General features: G+C 42.9%; 1 protein-coding gene across 4 annotated transcripts in view; it reads left to right on the forward strand.

Annotated features, from left to right (window-relative positions):
• The window catches only part of ARHGAP21 (Rho GTPase activating protein 21), a 144,992-nt gene that overhangs the window by 77,762 nt on the left and 45,709 nt on the right, over window positions 1-21,521 (forward strand). For all 4 annotated transcript variants that reach the window (XM_064162480.1, XM_064162482.1, XM_064162481.1 and 1 more), the window contains 3 exons: window positions 6,331-6,355; window positions 14,246-14,338; window positions 17,842-17,920. In XM_064162480.1, coding sequence (XP_064018550.1) covers window positions 6,331-6,355; window positions 14,246-14,338; window positions 17,842-17,920 — 197 coding nt within the window. The remainder of the gene's footprint in view (window positions 1-6,330; window positions 6,356-14,245; window positions 14,339-17,841; window positions 17,921-21,521) is intronic.

Below are 21,521 nucleotides of genomic sequence, written 5' to 3' on the forward strand. Positions count from 1 at the left end.
CTTGATCTCTCTGAGGGGGTGGATACTTTTTTCACATGCAGGAGGAGATGGACACAAGGAAGAGAAAACAATATGTTAAAAAAAAACAACCCATCACTTTCTCTTTAACAGCTAATGATTAAGCATAAGGAGAAACTTCTTCATTTTGTGGGTGCCAGAGCACTGGACCATGCTTTTCAAAGAGGTTGTGGAGTCTCCTGCTCTGGACACTTTCAAAACCCACCTGGATGTGTTTCTGTGCAACCTGCTCTAGAGGTTAGACCAGATGATCTCCAGTGATCCCTCTCAACCCCTACTATTCTGTGATCTCCCCTTTTCTTCTGCAAGAGAGTTCCTTTAACACTTTCTTCCCTCCTCTCCTCTGTTTCTTCTCTGGTATGTTACAAACTGGTTAATTATTTCCCATTTTTGTGCGGTTTTTGAAAAGGAAATAATGAGATTATTGGATAGTTGTAATACCTTTATTCAGGAGTTCAGTTCCATCTTTCAATGATGATGGTCATTTGGAACAGAGCTCTGGTGAAGACCGCTGTAAATGAGCCTAAACTGTTATAATCTCATTTCTTCCTTTTAATGTCCATGAAGTGGTGGAAAAAAAACCCCAGATCTTCAAAATTATGACTCCTGGATCTCATAAGGTGGCTTTTTTAGATGTCAGTGTACCTAGGATATAGTACTAAAGAATGAAATTCTCCTATTGTCAGCCTTGTTCTGACATGAGGTAAATCTGATGTTTTTTTCTGCTGGTCTTCTTTGACCAAAGATAGTTTTGGTTACCAGCTACTTACAGCCTGTCGCTGATTGCAAGCTCAATTGTCTCACTTTCCTCATTGATCAAAACTGTTAAGTCCTTAGAATGTGGAGATGTTTGGTTTTCCACACCTTAGAGGTAGTGGTAATAATGGTAGCTGTGGTTTGGTTTTCTGACTGACTGGACTGTTTTAGTAGCCTTGTTTCTTCTTCACACCTGAGAATGCTTGCAGTTGCCTCTGATGTAAGGTAGAATCATAGAGGTGATGCCATCAACGTAGCAGCCAGAGTGACTCAATCCCCTGCCAGTTTGGTGGAGCCACAGTCCTTTTCCTATCATAAGTGTCAACCTGCTGCTGCCACTTCCCCTCTAGATGAGTGCAGAGGTCTGTTTTATCCCAGGGAAGGCTTTAATTTCTTTCTAGGTAAGCCTACCTTAATACCTCTAAATCATCCTGCAGGACAACATAAACTGGTAGAGATAGTGAAGAGAAAGAAAAACGTTAAAAAGAGCTTTCCTTCAAACAATCTTTCCACTTTCCTTGTGGGTATATATTTATTTTTTAATATCTATTATTGGCTCCAATTCAGCAATACCTAATGAAGATTTCAGCAAGTTTGCTGATGACACCAAGCTGGCTGGAGTGGCTGCCACACCTCAGAGTTGTGCTGCCATTCAGAGAGACTTAGGCTGGAGAGTTGGGCAGGGAGAAATTTAATGAAGTTCAACCAGAGCAAGTGTAGAGTCGTGCACCTGAGAAAGAACAATCCCATGGATCAGTATAGGTCGGGGACTGACATGCTGGAGAGCAGTGAAGGGGAGAGGAACTTCAGAGTCCTGGTGGATGGAAGGATGGTCGTGAGCCATCAGTGTGCCATTGTGGCAAGGAAGGCCAGTGCTATTCTGGGGTGCATTAGAAGGGCTGTGGTTAGTATGTCAAGGAACGTTCTCCTTCCCCTCTGCCCTGGTGAGGCCTCATCTGAAGTATTGTGTCCATTTCTGGTCCCCTAGCTCAAGAAGGACAGGGAGCTTCTTGAGAAAGTCCAGCGCAGAGACACAAAAATGATTTAAGGATGTTGGACATCTTCCTTATGAGGAGAGCCTGAGGCAGCTGGGGCTTTTTAACTTGGAGAGCAGATGATTAAGAGGTGACCTCATTCATGTTTATAGAAATGTAAAGGGGTGAGTGCCAGGAGGCTGGAGCCAGGCTCTGCTGGGTGATGCCCAGTGACAGGACAAGGGGCAGTGGGTGGAAGTTGAGGCATAGGAGATGCCATGTGAACCTTAGAAAGAATTTTTTCACTGTGAGGGTGACAGAGCTGCCCAGGAAGTTTGTGGAGTCTCCCTCTCTGGAGATACTCAAGAGCCATCTGGATGCATTCCTGCATGATCTGCTCTAGGTGATCCTGCTCTGGTATGGGGGCTAGACCAGGTGATCTTTTAAGGTCCCTTCCAGCCCCTGACATTCTGTGATTCCTCCATGAAAAATGCTGCTCCTGTTGTTTGCATCTGGCTTGTTTGAAAAGCTGTGGACAGGTCGAGTGGAATCGTAGAATCACTGTGGTTGGAAAAGCCTTTTCACATAATCGGCTCCAACCATTCTCTGACTCTGCCGGTGCTGGTGCTGAATCACGTTCCTCAGCACCACATCTCTGCCTCTTCGAGACACCTCCAGCAATGGTGATCCCACCACTTCCATAGGGAGCCCGTTCCAGTGGTTGTGAACCCTTTCAGGGAAAAAGCTTCTTCTCGTCTCCAACCTAAACCTCCTCTGGTCTTCTCGCATGGGAGTTAGCAGTTGTCCAGTAAGAAGTTGCACTGACACAGGTTCAGAAAGTTTAAAATAATGGATAGGCTTACTTTATTGATGTTGTAGATAAAATAGATTGGGATTGCTGGTGGGAAGTGCCCTGGCTGCAAGTGATGGAGCTCAAGTTCATAAAGCCTGGTCACATCTGATGCAGTAGGAGAGGCAAACCTTTGCGGCTGTGCTGATAGGTACAGAATAGTGGTGGTGGTGCAGTAAAAGTTCATCTGTGTATTGAGTGTGCAGTTCTTACCAAGGTGTTCCTGTCTTGGGTGGAGAAGGAGCACAGCCCATCAACCAACCTTATCTCTGCTGAATCCCTAGTCTTTCCTTCCTGTGGAGGTTTTCCCCTCATGGGTTTCTATACTGTAATTCCAGTTTTTGCCTCTGCCTACTAGGTGATGTTTAACACGATTTGGGTGCAGAATTGAGTAACACAGTCATAGGTGCTTAGCATGGTCTGTGCTTTGCTCAGTATCCTGCTCAGGGGTGTCAGCTTCAATATTTTTACAGTTAGTTAGGCAAAGGTCTTTTCTTGAGCACCAGAGCCTTCAAAGCTGTGTGATTTTGTTGTTTGAGCCTTGATTTGTTTTAGCCAAAACAGGGCTGTCTTACCTTCACAGGCCTCCCTCCTTTGGTTGCTTGGCAGCCCTGCTTCATGGATCTTCCATGTGAGTGTAAGGAAAAACTTTTCCACTGTGAGAGTGACAAAACACTGAAACAGGCTGCCCAGACAAGTTGTGAAGTGTCCTTCTAGAGAGAGATTTGACACCTGCCTGATCATATTCCTGTCTGACCTACTCTAGGTGATTCTGCTCTGGCAGAGGGGCTATGGAATCACAGAATGGTCTGGTTTGGGAGTGACCTCCAAAAGTCATCCAGTCCAACTCTTTCTGCAGTCAGCAAGGACATCCTTAACTAGATCAGGTTGCCCAGAGCCCTGTCGAGCCTCACCCTGAGCATCTCCAGGAACTTCAGGGTCCTTTCCAACCTCTAGAGTTCTGTGATCTCCATTCCCAGAGATCACAAACATCTCTTGCTTCTAACTATTTTGACCTTTTTCCTCACATGTGTTCAAGTAGCCAGCATTCCTCTCCCTTGTAAGCTGGGCAGTTCTCCTACAGTGGAGAACAGTGAGCATCTCTGGGACAATTGTGGAAGGAAATGGTAGGTCTTTTGGGAGGGACAGCCCTGTGTGAAGGGCAGTGTGAAAGATGATCTTGGAAACAGCCTGCAGGTTAACACACTCCATTCTGGGAAAATACTTGGCTATGCTTATGTGAGGCCATACAGCAAACTGGGCATAGCTGCACATCCATCAGCATCCCATTCTGTATCCTCCCTGCTTCCCATGGCTCTTCTTCCTCAGACTGAGTAAGGGGTGTGTGCTTACACTAGCACTGCGGAAGGTCTGGGTTAAATGATGCCTTGAGCAGTAGGTACTAAGATTTGTTAGTCAGCAGCACAGTTTTGCATGTGAAGTTCAGTCTGGGAATGAGTGAAAAAAGCCCCTTCTCTTTCTGCATAGAAGCAGCAGATACTGACATCTTGCAAAGTGTAAGAGGTAAGTGTAGGAGGGAGGGCTAATTCCAAAACACTTGCATTACAGAGCATTCCATTTTTAAAGACCTGAGCTCATTGGCTTGGTACCATGAAAAACTAATGTGTTGCAGCTGTCTCTTCAGACTGGGCTCCACATAACCCAGTGACAAACTGACAAACCCACTGCAGCAGTTCATGAATGATGGCAGTTCTTCATTAGCTAACTTTTCCCTTCTTCAGTGTTTGCTTTATAGCACCAAATCAGGTAACTCCCCTACATATGACCCACATTTTCCAGACTCTGAATTCTAATATTCAGGGTCCTAAAGATGTTGGCTTTTTTGAAAACTAGAAACGTGCAAATGCTAACTCTAATTCTTCGCTGCCAATCAGAGTTCAAAACCTGCTGGATGTTGGAAGGTTTCAAGAGAGTAAATGTTAAATTTTAACAGTACTTCTTCACTAGTGTGGCATTTCTACTAATGCATAGAGCTGACAGGACAGTCCTATCTTTAGGATTTATTCCTCTGAGAGTTTAGATGGTTTAGCTTTTTAAAAGTAGAATGAATACTTGATCTCCTTTAACTCAGAGGTTTAGTTTTTGGGGGTTTACTGCTGTTTTATCGTTGTTTGGTGTTTGTTTTTTTCCTTAAAGTTATATTTCTATAGTGCCTTACAGAAGCTTTGTATGTCTCTCAAGAGAAGTCTATCTGCAACTAGGAGAGACCTGTCTAATCCTCATCATTCTGTAGTGTTCATATCTAAGTCTTGCTTTCTTCAGGTCTTCCTCTCTTGAATGGTTCGTTTAGGTTAATGTGCATTTACTTGGCAAATATTTAGTGTGCAGGAGATGAGAGTGAATGGATTGAAGCTTGAGGAAGTGAGATTTAGACTGGAGATTAGGAAGAAATTCTTTACAATGAGAGTGGTGAGACAGTGGAACAAGTTGCCCAGGGAGGTTGTAGATGTCCACTGCCTGGAAGTGTTTGAAGGCCAGGCTGGATGAGGCCTTGAACATCCTGATCTAGTGGGAGGTGTCCCTACCTGTGGCAGGGGGATTGGAACTAAATAATCTTTAAGGTCCTTTGAAATGATCTTTATTGTCCTTTCCAACCTCAACCATTCTGTGAATCATCTTCTTGCTCCTTCTTTCCCTCAGGATGAAGCTGTTTTTAGTGAGCTGATGTGAATTGTTAAAAATGCTTCTTAAATAGTAGATAGAAGTGTAAGAAATTGTACTTCAGTTGAACTTTGTACGTTGAAACAGTTGTGCCTTTCAGACAGTAGACATTTGTAGACGAGATTAGCCATGATCTTTCAAAAGACTGTGTGTTAAAATAGAGTCACAGAATCATTCATGTTGGAAAAGACCTCCAGGATCATCAGGTCTAACCATTTATCCAACATCTTCATGACCACTAGGAGAATACTGACAGGAGAGTAACTGAAGTAACCCTTTTCTGATTTGAGTGATTTATCTTTTTTGGACTTTTGGTGAGATGTGATAGTTTGGATGGTGTATATATAGTGCAGTGAGCAAAGAGAATCTTCCAAGTTGTCACTAAAGAGTGTTTAAGAAAGATTATTTTTCTCTAAGCAATAACACTGAAGGCAAAACAAACTTGATAAATTGCAGGAAACATTCAGAGCTTACTTAGAAAATATTTTGTCTCTATGACATATTATTTAGCTTTGAATCCTTAGATGATTAAAGTATAGCCTTGGAATGTGGTGGAAACATGCTTGCAATAGCACACAGTGCAGTAATGGGCTTCATGGAAGCCTTGTGGGGTTTTGGTCTTTGTTTTCATGGAATCATAGAGTGTCTTTGGTTGGAAGGGACCTCAGGCAAAGGTCATCTACTGCAACCCTCCTGCTGTGGGCAGGGAGGCCTCTCAGCTAGACTTGGTTGCCCAAGACCTTTTCCAGTCTGACCATAAACATCTCTAGGGAAGGGGCATCCTCAACTTCCCTGGGCTGTTTGTGTTTCTCTGGGGATGTTTCATGGACCTAAGCTTCCATGTTTCTTTTAAGGCAGGTAATTCGGCTGCATGCTCAGCACCATGAAACACTGAAGACTGCAGGTGAATATTTGTGTGAAAGTGTAAAACAGCAGAATGCAGACAGACTTAATTTTGCAAATTCTCTTCAAGCCTTTTTAGCTTACAGATGCCTATGCATGTTTTACCATTTACTGGATTTTTAATATGCACTCTTTCTCTTTCCTTAGGATGAAGAGAATGGGAATAGACAAGGTATGTCTTGTTTTTCTTCTTTTACAGATCCAATGTGCTGAACCTTTCTCTTGAGCTATGTAATGTGCTTCAATAGCTACCAAAGTGTTTGAAATGTGAAATCACTGCCATGTGACCAAGCTTGTTAAATTCTATGGGACCAGAGCAAAAGAAAGTGCCTTTTAGCTTCAGTTTAGTGTAGGTGTTGTGTGGCCACTAAATTAGTTCAAATGCTTTATGTAGCGCTTCTGTGCTGAGTGTATCACTTTGTCATGTATGTGACAGACAAGAAACCAGCTGCTGCCTTTTTAGTGCCAAAGTTTCACACTCTTTCAGTGTGATCTGCATGCAAGACCTACAGTTACCTGCTCAAAGTTCTACTAGAAAGGCCTTGAGTCTCATGGATATATTTATATACATGCATTTAAGAAGCGCCGTACAGTGTCTAAGAGCAGCAAAAGCAGTGCACAAGTATGTGTGTAAACCTGGTGTTGGCAGTGAGGGTAAAAATTATCCACAGAAGTGATATTCAACTCTTTTAAAACCAGTTAGTTTTAAAAATGTTATTCCTGTTGGCTTCTTGATGAACTCTTCTTCAGTATTTAATGCTACTGACTGAATTTATTTCATCATCTCTGGTGCTTCATGTACAAGAGCTCTGTGAAACATGCCTCAGGAATGCTTCCCAGAGCCCCATCGAACCTGACCTGGAATGCTTCCAGGGATGAGGCTTCTACTACCTTTCTGGACAACCTGTACCACTGTTTCACCACTCTCATTGTTTAAAAAAAAAAAATCTTCCTTATATCTAATCTAAACCTACCCTCTTAGTTCAAATCCATCACCCTTTGTCAAAACAGGATCTGCTAACAAGTCTGTCCCCATCTCTTTTGCAAGGCCCCCTTTAATTAAGGAAAGACTTCAATAAGGTCTTCCTGGAGCCTTCTGTTCTCCAGCCTGAACAACTCCAACTCTTTCAGACAGTCCTTGCAGCAGGAGGGGTTCCAGTTCTCAGGTCATTTTTGTGGCCTACTCAGGATCAGCTTGGCACAGTGCTCCAAGAGGGTCTCTCCACAGCAGTGGGGCAGAATTCGTCTCCCTGGATGGCCTCTTCTCGCCACCCACTCTTGGGTCTGTTTATGTAAAACGTTCTCCAGGATGTGTTTTTCAGCAGAAGTACAGCAGTCAACAAACACTGATTTGGCTTACAGTGAGACCTGTGCAGGTGGGAGTGAGATTCCTTGCTGCAAACTTTGGTGTAGCTACTTAAAGTATGAATCATAGCTCAACTATTGCTACTTACTTGGGATGTTGACTGTCTTGAAATACAGATCAGAGGGCACAGAGATAACAGTATTGTCATTAACAGGAGGGAAGTAGGAGTTGTGCTCCTGGAAAGAGCTGAACTGCCTCTGAGGCAGGGGACGTAGGTGTCAGTACAACTTTTAACCTGACAGGTTTGTGTGTTGCATCTTTACAAGTAACAAAACAACATCTGTAAGTTTTTTTTTTTCTTATGCCTTTGGCATGATCTTGGGGGTGGGTGAAACGACTCCTACTTACCCTGTTACAAGTTGTTCCTATTCCCAAGTGAGTTGGTAGCTTGTGAGGAGAAAATTGGGAGAAGCCTATCTTCTCTTCCAGGCTAACAGCCATTCGGTTCATTTAGCACAGACAGGTATGCCAGAAATTCTCTGAAGGATTAGCACAAGGATTTTTTGAAGCCATTAACGTTGGCAAATTAGAGCCACTTTGGAGAGAGGCAAGAACCTCTGTGTTTGGCTGTTGGTTGCGGGGGATCCCTTGTTGCCGAGAGCTGTGGCTGCAGTGTATGTCGTGCGGAGAGGCCATCTAGTGGCAATCCGCCTGGGTTTTCCTTCAGACTTGCTGCTGGGGAGCTCTGCACCAGAAGTTGTGGATCACGATTGAAGAGAACAGTTCTAAGCACGGAGAGAGAGATGAAGCCAATTTCATCTCGGTATGAGAGCTAAGCAATTTTATGTTTAATACTGTGCCTGGAAAACTTGCTATCATTATAATCCAGTATCACACTTTTAAATGTGATTTACTTGCTTTTCCTGCTTTATCTTCTATTTCTGTGCAGAGGTATCTATAGCAACGAGCAGCTTAGCTTCCCATCAAAATGAAAGGTGACCAAGGTGTATTACACAGTGTCCTTTTCTGTAGAGACCAAGGGTGCACTTTCTAATCAGCCTTCAGACATCTGTGTTCTCTGAGCTTTCTAGATCATTACATTTGATCACCAGGCTGTTTGTTTTTAATGTGCCACACTAATTAAAACTTCTACCTTTCAACTGTCTAAGTTAAATGGTTCCAATTTACTACCTGAGCTCCTTCAGCTTTGTGCTAGTGTGGTTTGTCTTTGTAGAACCTCTCTGGGAAAGGGTGGAGATAAAAAAAACCTTATAGGAAAAGGCTTTTTTTGATTCCTTACTGCCTCTTACATAATACTTTGAGTGTTGATGTTTCATTTTTTTAATCAGACTGTTGATTTGGGTGGTGTAGTTTGTGTTCTTCCAGGATTTAATTTAATCCCCACGTTTTTTTAATATCATCATCCATCAGCTCACCAAATGACCTAGTTGTGCCTGTGATGGTGGGAACAAGGTAGGAAAGGAACAAGGGAATGAATGTGAAAGGTAATAATTGGAAAGGTCATGGATTGCTGGGATGATGTGGTCTCAGGTACATGATAGTAGAATTAGAAGAGACAAGAGGTATAAATAGCACTAATGCTTTAGGGTAGTGTCACAGTAAATTGGTCTCTTTCGGTGGCCTTTTAATCCAACTTAATTTGTTAAGGTTTAATGTTGAGAATGCTAAAAGAGGGCATATTAGTTTTCCACTGAGACCAGAGCCTGATGATTCTTTGTTCCCTTAAAGTACATCCAGAATGTCCAGCGGGCTGACCTGCCAATTTATCCCAATCCCAGAATGTTATAGGGACTGGAAGGGACCTCCAGTGATTAAGTCCAACCCCTATGCCAAATCAGGATCACCTGGGGCAGGCTGCACAGGAACATATCTAGGTGGATTTTGAAAGTCTCAGGGAGACTCTACAGCCTCTCTGGGCAGCCTGCTCCAGTGTTCCAGCACCCTCACAGTAAGGAAGTGTCTCCTCACTGTGAGGTGGAATCTCCTATGTTCCAGTTTGTAACCATTGTTCCTTGTCTTATCACAGAGCTCCCCTGAAAAGAGCCTGACACCATCTTGGCACCCAGCTCTCAGATATTTATAGACATGAGTAAGACCACTCTCAGCCTCTTCTCAAGACTGAACAGCCATGATTCTTTCAGTCTTTCTTCATGGAGAGCTAGTCAAGTCTCTCAATCTTCCTTGGCACATTTATGATGTTTCTCGGTAGCTACTTACTGAGTTCAGACCATTGGCTTTTAATGAAACTGTGAAGAGCTGTGTAAATGTAGTTCCCCTGGACTTAGAGGAGGGCCTGTAGGTACACTACATCAAACTAAATGGCTCTGTGCTTATCAAAGAACTAAGGCAAATCCTGTAGACTGTTTCATTGTGGGTTAAATTTTAAACTGAAAAAGGGTTCATTTGAAGTTGGAGAGAATTGAAAAAGTTGCCATAACCTGAATGCATTTCTGTGTGAACTACCCTAGGTGATCCTGCCTTGGCAGGGGGGTTGGACTCCATCTCTGGAGGTCCCTTCCAAACTCTAAGGTTCTGTGATTCTGTGATCTTGACAAAGAATGCAGTGGGAGGCTACAGTTTGGTTCTGTTTCCCCTAACCATGCCAGGTTATTTTTTCCTCCCTGCCCCATGCTGTGAAGATAGTTGGCTGTTTTGGTCAAAGGGTTTAAAAGAAGAGTAAGCAAAAGAGGAAATAGCATCTTTGAGTTGCCTAATCGAAATGTCAGAGGTGCTTTGAGTAATAACAAAGTGTGTGTTTCTCCTGTCTCGTTTGCATGCCAGGCATTTATCTGCTAAGTGACTCAACAGCTCTATTTTAATTGTTATCATCCACTCCTAGAGGCTCATCCTTAGCAATGTAGTTTGCTCGGTATGTTTTAGTTAATTGGTGCTTGTCAGTGAGTGAAGTAAGCTCTGCAAGGGCTGGACTTGGGTCTTTTGGGTTTCTTCTCTCTAGTGGAGAAAACCTTACTATGGATGAAATTCAATTTGCAGATTATAAAATCCAGAACTGTCATTAGCTGGACTCTCAGTTCAGTCCAATCCTGATTTATATTTAATAAAATGAGATCTCTGCTGATAATTGTAAGTTGTGTACTTGTAGTCACTTGGGAAACAATTAGCAGCTTTTTCCCTGTCAGTGTGAAGGTTCCTGTTGACTTGGAATCTTAGCTAGTAGTAGATCAGGTAGTAGAAATGCTAAGTCATAAATGATTCTAAATATATCCAAGTCTTTCATTTCATTTGACATTTATTTGAACATGTATATGAAACAAGGCACTCATCTTCATTTTGTAGATTCTACTTTCAGCTCTCATTGGAGGTAGCAATTAATATTTTTTTTTTAGTTGCAAATTGCTGGTTAATTAGATGATTTGCACATAATTATCAAACATATATTGGCTTGGAAAAATCTCCTTGCAATAAAGAGATTTTTCTGCATTTGCCATGCATTTGGTTTACAGATGCTTTTCCTAACTTTGATTCTGTAGACTAAGGACTTCATTTTATAGGCTGTCCTGCTTCCTTGCTGTCCTCATTCCTTACTGTCCTTGTTTAAGCACTTGGGCCTTCTGTATACTTGATGTATCATTTGTCATAGAATTCTTTGAGCTGGAAAAGCCCTCTAAGATCAAGTCCAAACTTCTACCCAACACTACTATGGCAACCATATCCCAGAGTGCCATGTCCATGCATTTCTTGAACACCTCCAGGGATGGTGACTCCACCACCTCCCTGAGCAGCCTGCTCTGGTGCCTGACCACTCTTGCAGCAAAGAATATGTTCCCTGGTTTCCAACCTGACCCTCCCCTGGCACAATTTCAGACCATTTCCTCTTGTTCTGACACCTGGTCTTTTTAAACCAGGTCCCACCTGACTCCAACCTCCTTTCAAGGAGTTGTGTAGAGCAATGAGGTCTCCTTCCTCAGCCTCCTCTTCTCCAGGCTGAACAATCCCAGTTTAATTCTGATCTCTATGAACTGACACAGTTTTCCTCTATAACTCACAAGTGGAAAGATTATTAAAGGTGTTCTGAGTTTGGATATTGAATAGGAGTAACCTTTTTTTTCCTTGACCTCTTGCTTTGTACCTGTGTCCAGGTACAGACAAGACAGAAAGTAGCACCTGAGTGTTTGGCAAGCTAGCAGGAGGCCACTAAGATTTTTGAGGAGGTTTTTTAAATGGGAGCTGAGTAGCCTCTTGGTGCTTGGTGTCAGATGTAAGGGTTCTAAATTAAATCTGCCATGGGAGCTGCTACATTTTTCTTGTTGCTTTTGGGATTGTGTATCCCTTCAATAAAAGATAGGGTGGGAAGGACATTTAGTGGGCCATGAAAGGGCATATTTTAACCTCAGTCTTGTAAGTGGTTGAAGCAGCCTTCTGTTCATGGCATCTGGGTAAATTATTCTTGGACCTTGTCTAAACTTGCTGAAAAGTTACTACCTCTTAAAGGACAAGACCCATCATGTGTTCAGTGTCTGCTTGAATCAGCAGATTAAAAATGACAGATATTAACTTTGGCTCCCAAAGAGCATTTGGTATGTCTTGTAGCTGTGTCCTGCTAATCAAATTTTAGAGTATTTGGGGACTGAGCTGCCAGCTGGGGTTTCTTGACTTCATAATCCAGTTGCTTTGTAGGTAGTGGTTACCTGATTCTATCAAATCCATTTTTTGATGTTTCTCTACCAATCTGAAGTTACTTTGAGGAGGCTGTTTAGAGCCACATGAGTATGCAATTTTGTTCAACTCATTTGTGGTAGATTGGCAAGACTTGAGGGTTTGCATATTGAAGGCATTAGGCTAAAGCCTCTGTTTGGAAAATGTGAATTAGTCAGAGGGAAGTCTCATTTTATGCAGCTGATTAGAATTCTTCAAGTAATGAGCTTTTCCCATATGAAAATGGGACCAAAACAGGGGTAACAGAGGCACCTTATTTATATTCTGTAGATAGTGCCATGGCTTAATATACATGGCCAGGTGGGATATTTAAGGCTGTAGCAAATGTACTTCCAAAAGCAGTGCCTTTTAGGCCTAAGTCAAAGATTAGTCACTGAAGGAGTGGTTAGAGCCCAACAGTCCAGTTTCAAGGAGTGTTCCTTTTGTTGGCAGTGCCAGTTTTAAGCAATCGCTTTGCTCTCTTGTCCTCCTCCTTCCCTTTCTGTAGTTTATATCACCCTCTGCTGTTGAACTGGAACCCAGACCCAGCTCCTCAGCCTTGGCTTAGCACATAGTCACCTCCAAAGGGTGGCATTTCCACATCGGAGTGTGGGGCTGGGCAGTAACTGGTGATGGGAGTTGGGAAGAACTAGACAGCTGTTACAAGCACCAATGACACCGCAAAATCTTGTCCTGCTGTAGCCTTAGAGGTTCTGCCACCCTTTCTGTGAGTGTTCATGTTTTACACTGTCCAGGAAAGAGGTATCAAGAGAGACAACACAGTAGAAGATACTAAGTTCAGTGCAGTCTCCTGGCAGACTAGAAATAAAATTTCAAATATTTGGGTGGGTTTTTTGTTTGTGGATTTTCTTCATTTTGTTTTTAGCTCACTGACATAGAAATGCCACCAGTGAGCTATGAAGTGCCTTGTTCCAGCTGCCTACAGATGAAGCTCACAACAGCATCACTGTGTTTTAGCCTGCAGTGTAACTGCAGAGTTTTTCTATGTTGTTTTGTTTGTGTTAGGAGATTTGTTGTTGTTTCTTGGTGGTGAGAAGGGGGTTGCTTGGTAGTGGTTGTGTGTTTGGTTTTGTTTGCTGTAGTTTTGTTTTTGTGGGTTTTTTTAATTAAAGCAGTGGCTGCTTCAAGTGAACTATGTAAATTTGATGGCATGTCTGTAAAAGCACGAGGTGCTTACCTTTCTGGAATGACAGATATTAAGTGTATGCTGGGAAGGCAAGAAGATAGAGGTGTTAGAGTTCCTGACTACTGCAGATTGCCTTCTAGGCTGTATGTATATGGATGTGTGTGAGCAGCAGAATGAGGGAGGTGATTCTCCCTCTCTACTTTGCTTTTGTGAGACCCTACACGAGAGCACAACGTCAAGTTCTGGTGCCCCCAGCAGAAGAGGGATATCAAACTGTTGGAGCAGGTCCAGAGAGGGCCACAAAGGTGATTAGAGGGCTAGAGCAACTGCCTGTGGGGACAGGCTGAGGGAGTTGTGGCTGTTCACCCCAGGGGAACAGTAAGGTGTCTAGAGTTCCCTATAGCAGCCTTTCAGTACCTGAAGGGGCTACAAGAAGGCTGGGGGAGGACTTTTGACAATGGCTTGTATTGCTAGGACAAGAGGGAATGGATTGAAGCTGGAAGATTAGGAAGAAATTCCTTACAGTGAGGTGGTGAGACACTAGAACAGATTGCCTCGGGAGGTCTTGGATGTCCCCTCCTTAGAGGTGTTCAAGGCCCTGTTGGATGAGGCTTTGAGCAACCTGGGCTAATGCAAGGAGTCTCTGTCCATGGCAGGGTTGCAACTAGATGATCTTCAAGGTACCTTCCAACCTAAACTAATCTATGAATATGTACAGCATGAGCAGACATTATAATATACTTTGAGTTGTCCTTTGCTGCTTGAATTTTGATAGGTCTCCAAGAAAACATCAGGTCTCATTTTGGTACATCTGAGAAACACTATTAAAAAATCAGTGTTGCAGTTCTGTGAGGACTGAAAATGAAGGGTTTGTAAAAGCCTTGCAATGCAGTATAATGACATTTCATAAAGAAATACTCTTTCTTCCTCAGGAAAACAAAGAAACAGGCTGGAGCCGATGGACACCATATTTGTTAAACAAGTTAAAGAGGGTGGACCTGCTTTTGAAGCTGGACTGTGCACAGGTACTGCTCTTCTCTAATGTACATGATGTAAATGAGATGTGATTTGGGCTTCTGCATACAGTTCTGTCTCCAAGTTAAACCTTATTCTTTCCTTTAGAAGTTTGAAACCTGTCTTTTAGTTGTCCTCCAGTGATGTTTTCATCTCAAAATTACTGTTACATCTTCTCAGGCGGTGCTGTGTTGGGTTGATGATTGGACCTGATGATTTTAGAGTTCTTTCCCCAACCTTAATGACTTGATGATTCTGTATAAAATATATTGAGGTGCTGGAACATGTCCAGAGAAGGGCAACGAAGCTGGTGAGGGGCCTGGAGCACAAATCCTATGAGGAGAGGTTGAGGGAGCTGGGCCTGTTTAGCCTGGAGAAGAGGAGGCTCAGGGGTGATCTTATTACTGTCTACAACTACCTGAAGGGGCATTGTAGCCAGGTGGGGGGTGGCCTCTTCTCCCAGGTAACCAGCAATAGAACAAGGGGACACAGTCTCAAGTTGTGCCAGGGTAGGTATAGGCTGGATGTTAGGAAGAAGTTCTTCACAGAGAGAGTGATTTCCCATTGGAATGGGCTGCCCAGGGAGGTGGTGGAGGCACCGTCCCTGGGGGTCTTCAGGAAAAGCCTGGATGAGGCACTTAGTGCCATGGTCTAGTTGATTGGATAGGGCAGGGTGATAGGTTGGACTGGATGATCTTGGAGGTCTCTTCCAACCTGGTTGATTCTATGATTCTATGATTCTTTCTTGATTTATTATCTTTTAAAAAGTAAGAACCAGTGTATGAGAAAATGAGGAGCAAGAGAAGGGAGGAAGATGACACCTGCAAAAGCTACTCACTCTTTCACTTTGTGACAATCGATAACATCAAAACAGATTTTTGTCCTTAACATTTAAATTAGTCTACTTTATTTGAATTAAATGGGAACAAGCCTGTCTCTTCTTACCAGTTTTCACTCAGTTTTTGATTTAATCAAACTGGAGAGGAATGAACATATTTTTCTTTTGTGAAGTGCCAGGTACTTTGTCACACCTTTTACTGAAGTGATGAAGGGAGGGTTAAAAAAAAGGAAAAAGCTGTGTGAGAGGGGCAAGTCATAGAAGTGCTGTGCTTGTAACTTGTGTAGGTGGATAACACTGCAAACACAGGTTTCTCTCCTTAAAAAACGTGAAACACAGGTTGTGTGAAAGGATTGTGGTTATTGTGGTTGTGTCCCTAATGATATGTTCTAGAACAATTAATGTTGAAACACAATCAGAGAATGTTAGGGGTTGGAAGTGAGCTCTGGAAACTGAGTTATAGAATCATAGAATCAACCAGGTTGGAGGAGACCTCCAAGATCATCCAGTTCCACTCCTCTGCCACAGCAGGGTCACCCAGGAACCAAACCCAAGCAGGTTTTGAATGTCTTCAGAGAAGGAGACTCCACAACCTCTCTGGGCAGCCTGTTCTCAGGCTCTGTCACGCTCAAAGTGAAAAACCTTCTCTTTATGTTCACATGGAACCTTCTCTGCTCCAGCTTGCACCCATTGCCCCTTGTCCTATTATTGGACATCACTGAGCAGCGCCTGGCTCTGTGCTTCTGACACTGCCCTTCACATGAATGAGGTCCCCCCTCAGACTCCTCTTCCCAATCTGAAGATCCCCAGCTCCCTCAGCCTTTCCTCAGCAGGTAGATGTTCCACTCTCTTCAGCGTCTTTCTGGCTCTGTGCTGGACTCTACGCAGCAGTTCCCTGAGCGTGAATTTGACTGGAATAGACTAATTTTGGTATGTTTCTTTCTAAAGGAATGCAAAGATTTAGGATGATCAGCAATTTCTAGATCCTATTTGTGCAGCATAAGGCATTTTTCTTTTTTTAACTCCTTAAGTAGTTATTCAGTGAAGGGCTACTTTGGCATTATTTTCATGTGATTATATAAAGCAATGTTTTGACTTGATAAAACGCAGCATATGCTGAAGTTGTACAGAGGAGCCACGTTGATTTCTGCTCTCTTCAGTGTTTGCCAGATTGAAAGAGAGAAAATCTGTGGAGAATATTTTTTGTTTATAGCCATAGAAGAATTTTTTTGTTTAGAAGCCTAAAATAACAGAAAAATTAAATGAGGAAAAGAAATGTAAATGACCAGAATACTCTTCTTAAAACACACTGCTGATGGCAGTTACATCTAATTAGGTGATGCCATTATTTCTTGTTTAAAACTTCAGGGTAAGATTTATTGCTCCATCTTTATCTTGAAATGATATTACAAAACACTCAGGGAATGGGTAGACAGGCAGATGCTTAACCTCTGATACAGACACTGGATGCAATTCTTGCTTTGTAGAATCAACTTTCTGCATTTTCTTTCCTAATTCAGCTTGGCTTTGTTTCTTGGTCACACAACTGGAAAGAAAGGTCTTGCAAATCTAATGAGTGTAGGTTTGTTTGTCAATTCTGATTTCACTGCCACAGGCTTTTTTGTAATACTGATAGACTCAGCACAAGCTTCCTTACTCAGAATCAATGAGCTGTGTTTCAAGAGCTTATCTGGCTGCTTCTCACCAGAAAGTTTGGAGTACTGCAAATTTGAGGAACAGGTTACAATAACTTGCATGTAAGAGATGTCTTTTGAATACTCCTCAAAAATCCACAGATTTTTGGCATGTTTTAGGTTGGAAGGGACTTGGGAGATCATCTAGTTCAACCACATCACTATGCCTTCCACTAGACCAGGTGACTCAGTGCCCCTTCCAACCTGGCCTTGAAAACCTCTAGCGAGGGAACATCCACCACCTCCTTGAGCAGCCTGTTCCAGTGTCTCACCACCCTCACCAGCAAGAATTTCTTCCTTGTCTCCAGTCTAAGTCTGTCCCCCTCAAGGTTTAATGCATTCCCTCTCATCCTGTTGCTACTAGTCTTTTAAAAAGGTCCTCCCAAGCTTTTCTCTAGGCCCCCTCCAAGTACTAGAAGGCTACTCTTAAAGTCTGCCTGAAACCTTCTATTCTCCAGGCTGAACAGCCTTAACTCTCCTGATCTGTCCCCCCAGGGAAGGTACTCCAGCCCTCTGATAATCTCTTTGGCTTTCTCTAGACCTGCTTCAGCAGTTTCATGTCCTCCTTTAGGGCCCTGGAAATGGACACAGGGCTCCAGGTGGGGGTCTCCTGAGAGCAGGTTAGAGAGTGGAAGAATCACCTCACTCTAGTGAGGTGATCACTGCTAGTAAGCCTCTGATACAGCTTACACCTGCTTGTGTTTTTCAATGTATTTCTAGGTGACTTATTTGGAAGCTTAGGAAAAGATACCACATCTGAAAAGGGTCTGAGAGAAGAATAGACATTTAGCATCCCCTCTGTGGTTACATGTAGTGTGAATATTTTGTTTTCTTTCTTAATTTTCTTTTTTAAAGCAGGCTAACCTTCAGTTTAACATACTGGTGGTCCTGATTATTGTGTGGTAGAGAAGTGCAATGTTAAAGTGATTTAAAAAAGCCTAGGTAAATTAACTGGAGGTGTAACTTTTCTCTCCCTTTACAGGTGACAGAATTATAAAGGTCAATGGAGAAAGTGTTATTGGGAAGACATATTCTCAAGTCATTGCTTTAATACAGAACAGGTAAGATACCAGTGTTTAGTTCCATGGCACATGTGTTTTTTGCATACTAAGCAGAAAATGACCACTTCTGGGAGTTCTGGCAAAGTAGTTGTATTGCATTTCCCATAAGGCACAGGCAGTGTTGTTGTTTTTCTTTGTGTGTTCACTCAGTGCTGAGAAGGGTTTGAGAATGGGTGTGCTGCTGTCCCACGTGAAGTTGCACTTGGAGCCCTAGGGGAAGGTTGTCTGAATTTCAGTAGGCAGATTAGGTGTCTGTACACTACACATGTCCTTTTCACAGGAATCACAGAACGTTAGGAGCTAGAAAGGACCTCAAAAGCTTATCCAGTCCATACCCCCTGCAAAGCAGGAACACCTATACCAGATCACACAGGAGTGCATCTAGGCAGGTCTTGAATATCTCCAGAGAGAGACCATCCACAGCCCCTCTGGGCAGCCTCTTCCAGCATTCTGTCACCCTCACAGGGAAAAAAATTCCTCCTCCTGCTTCTATGGAACTTCTGTGCCTCAACTTCCACCCGTTGCTCCATGTCCTGTCATTGGGCATGACCCAGCAAAACCTGGCTTCATGCTCTTGGCACTCAGTCTTTGTGTACTTATAAACATTAATGAGATTGCCTCTTAGGCTTCTCCTCTCCAAGCAGCAGAGCCCCAGCTCCCTCGGGCTCTCCTCGTAAGGAGGATGTTTCACTCTGTGCTGGACTCATTCAGGCAGTTCCCTGAGGTCCTTCTTGAACTGAGAGGCCCAGAACTGGACACAGTACTCTAGATACAGTGTATAAGGGAAGGAGAATCTCTCTTGATCTATTAACCACAGCCCTTCTAATACACCCCACAATGTCATTGGCCTTCTTGGCCGCCAGATCACATTGCTGAAAAGTCAGTTACCTCACTTAGCAGATCTGATTGGACATCAGCATATTAGGTAAAGGAAAGGTTTTGTGCTAGTGCACACCTCTGGTTTTGCAGCATGTTAGGATGCTTATGTGTTAATGGTGACATGATTTAGTTAGCAGTCATGTCCACACGTGAATCTAGCTACTAGCTTTTGTGTGCCATATCTGCCTCAGTGTCAGTTCCAGTTCTGTAGCAACCACTTCCCAAAGTAGTGATGAGAGATATTGAAAGAAGCTGTGTTGTGATCAGCATGGAAGAATGTTCTCTAAATACATCTCACTTGTCACATTCTGGGTTTAGTGAATTTTCACTCATGAAGACTTAGTTATACCTAAAACTTGAAGCAGGAAAATGAATATCCTGATCTTCCTATTTCAGTGGAGTCTTTACTCAAGGTTTCATTCAAAATCATAGAATCAACCAGGTTGGAAGAGACCTCCAAGATCATCCAGTCCAACCTATCCCCTAGCCCTATCTAGTCAACCAGCCCACGGCACTAAGTGCCTCATGCAGTCTTGTCTTGAAGACCTCCAGGGACAGTGCCTCCACCATCTCCCTGGGCAGCCCATTCCAATGGGAAATCACTCTGTCTGTGAAGAACTTCGTCCTAACACCCAGCCTGTACTTCCCTGGCACAACTTCAGACTGTGTCCCTTTTTTCAGTTGCTGGTTGCCTGGCAGAAGAGGCCACCCCCCACCTGGCTACAATGTCTCTTCAGGTAGTTGTAGGCAGCAATGAGGTCACTCCTGAGCCTCCTCTTCTCCAGGCTAAACAACCCCAGCTCCCTCAGCCTCTCCTCATAGGAGAAAATATGTACCTCTCAGGTATGATTGCTTCAAACAACAAAACTCTGCATTCAGAGGTATGAAATGTGGTTTGTGTCATTAGTGCTTTCTAGCCAAGAACTGGAAAGATGAGATCTATGTCTTTTAACAACTTCTAGTGGAGTTAACACCAGCCATGCATATTTTCATTTAGTATTTGTACATACAGCACAGCTGTACAGCAGTGTACACCCAGGATAGGACTTGACATGCCCACCAGTTACATGAGTCAGTTATATCTCTTACTTTAGTCCAAAAAAGAGACCCCAGTCACATCTTCCAGTGGCCTTTCACAGCCAGAGGTTTTGAAGTCAGGATCTATGAATAGAGCTTTATGTTCAGCCTCATGAGTGTAGGTAGCAAAGCATTCCAGAGGAATGTGACCCTGTGCACTTTGAGTAAAGCAGGGATGCCTAAACAAGCTCTGATCAGTGTTACTTAGTGGCTATCAAGCCAGGAATGGTGCAGTATTCTACTACATCTGTCCCCCCGAATTTCCATGAGTGCAGAGAAGACAAAGGGATGCTGCTGTTGGGAGATGAGGACAGTTTGTCTAGAGCCAGATGCGTACATCACACAAGCTCACAACCAGAGGTTGTGTGCATCCTTGAGTGTTTTAAACAGAAAATAGAACTATCAGAAAGGCTTCAGTTGAACCTCTTAGATAAACAGATAAATACTAATTCTGATCCATAGAAAAAGCTCAGACCCCAAGTCAGGTCTAGCTTCCTTGTAGCTTACAGGTAGTGTTCCTTATATGACTAAAGAAGGAACTTTTTCTAATTCTTTGCTTGAAATCATTTGGTTTGGTTTATGTTTTGTCTCAGAGCAATTTGTTCTGCACAAAGTAGTTTATTTCTTGTGTTGCCATTTCATGGCAAGTAAAATTCCATTATGGTGTGTGCCTCTTGCTTTAGCTGCTGCTCTTGCATCAGCAGAGCCATCCTGGCTCAGACTGATGAGTTGTTTATGGCAGTATTCTCTGATAATATCCAGTAATTTATTCTTAGAAGGATGTGAAACACTGTAACTGTAGTGTAGGGATACTTGGTCAGCTAATACCAGCCCACTTGCCAGAAATCCTTGGGTTAAGAACTTGCTGAACCAAAGCTTTTATTTGTATCCCTTGACTTGATGGTCCTTGATAGGTTGATCTTGCACAAATTGACTTTTGAATATACTTAAGCTTTTCATCCTCTGAAATACCAAGTGACAGTTCTTGCTCTGCTTTGTCTCTCAGCTCATCTCTCACCCAGCACACCTTAGTGGGTTTTGTAGGCTTTGTGCAAGTGACTTTGCTGAAAAACCTTTTGAAAGGCTAAGCTGTCACTTGAAATCTCTTTCACCTAGGACTTAGAGACAGTTTTGTTTGTAGTCTCAGTATATTGGGTGATGGTTTTCAGATGTTCTAGTGGTTATATATTTAATTAGAGTCTTTAGTACCCTTTAAAATATGGTGCCGACTTTTGTTTTTCTTTTGTCATTTTTCTGATCTCCCTCAGAGCAATTTTTTAGGACCCAAGACATTTTATCTTCTCTTGCTTCCAAGGAGAGGGTTCCCACTGTTCAGCTGTTTTGCAGTGAAACTCAGTTTAGACTTGCTGATTATTTTTGATTCGATTGCTCCTGCAGCTCCATTTCCATAGCTACTCATTATTTTTCTAGACAGTTGCTCAGTTGTAGCTGTTTGTCTTCATTATATAATGCTGCAGACATCAGAAATTAGCTGCATTAAGTGAAATGATCCAGTGGGACTTAGGAGTGGGATATAATGTGGCCATAGAATCAACCAGGTTGGAAGAGACCTCCAAGATCATCCAGTCCAACCTAGCACCCAGCCCTAGCCAGTCAACTAGACCATGGCACTAAGTGCCTCATC

This window comes from Pogoniulus pusillus, chromosome 23 (genome assembly GCF_015220805.1).
Source record: "Pogoniulus pusillus isolate bPogPus1 chromosome 23, bPogPus1.pri, whole genome shotgun sequence".
In the NCBI taxonomy this organism is placed as follows: domain Eukaryota; kingdom Metazoa; phylum Chordata; class Aves; order Piciformes; family Lybiidae; genus Pogoniulus; species Pogoniulus pusillus.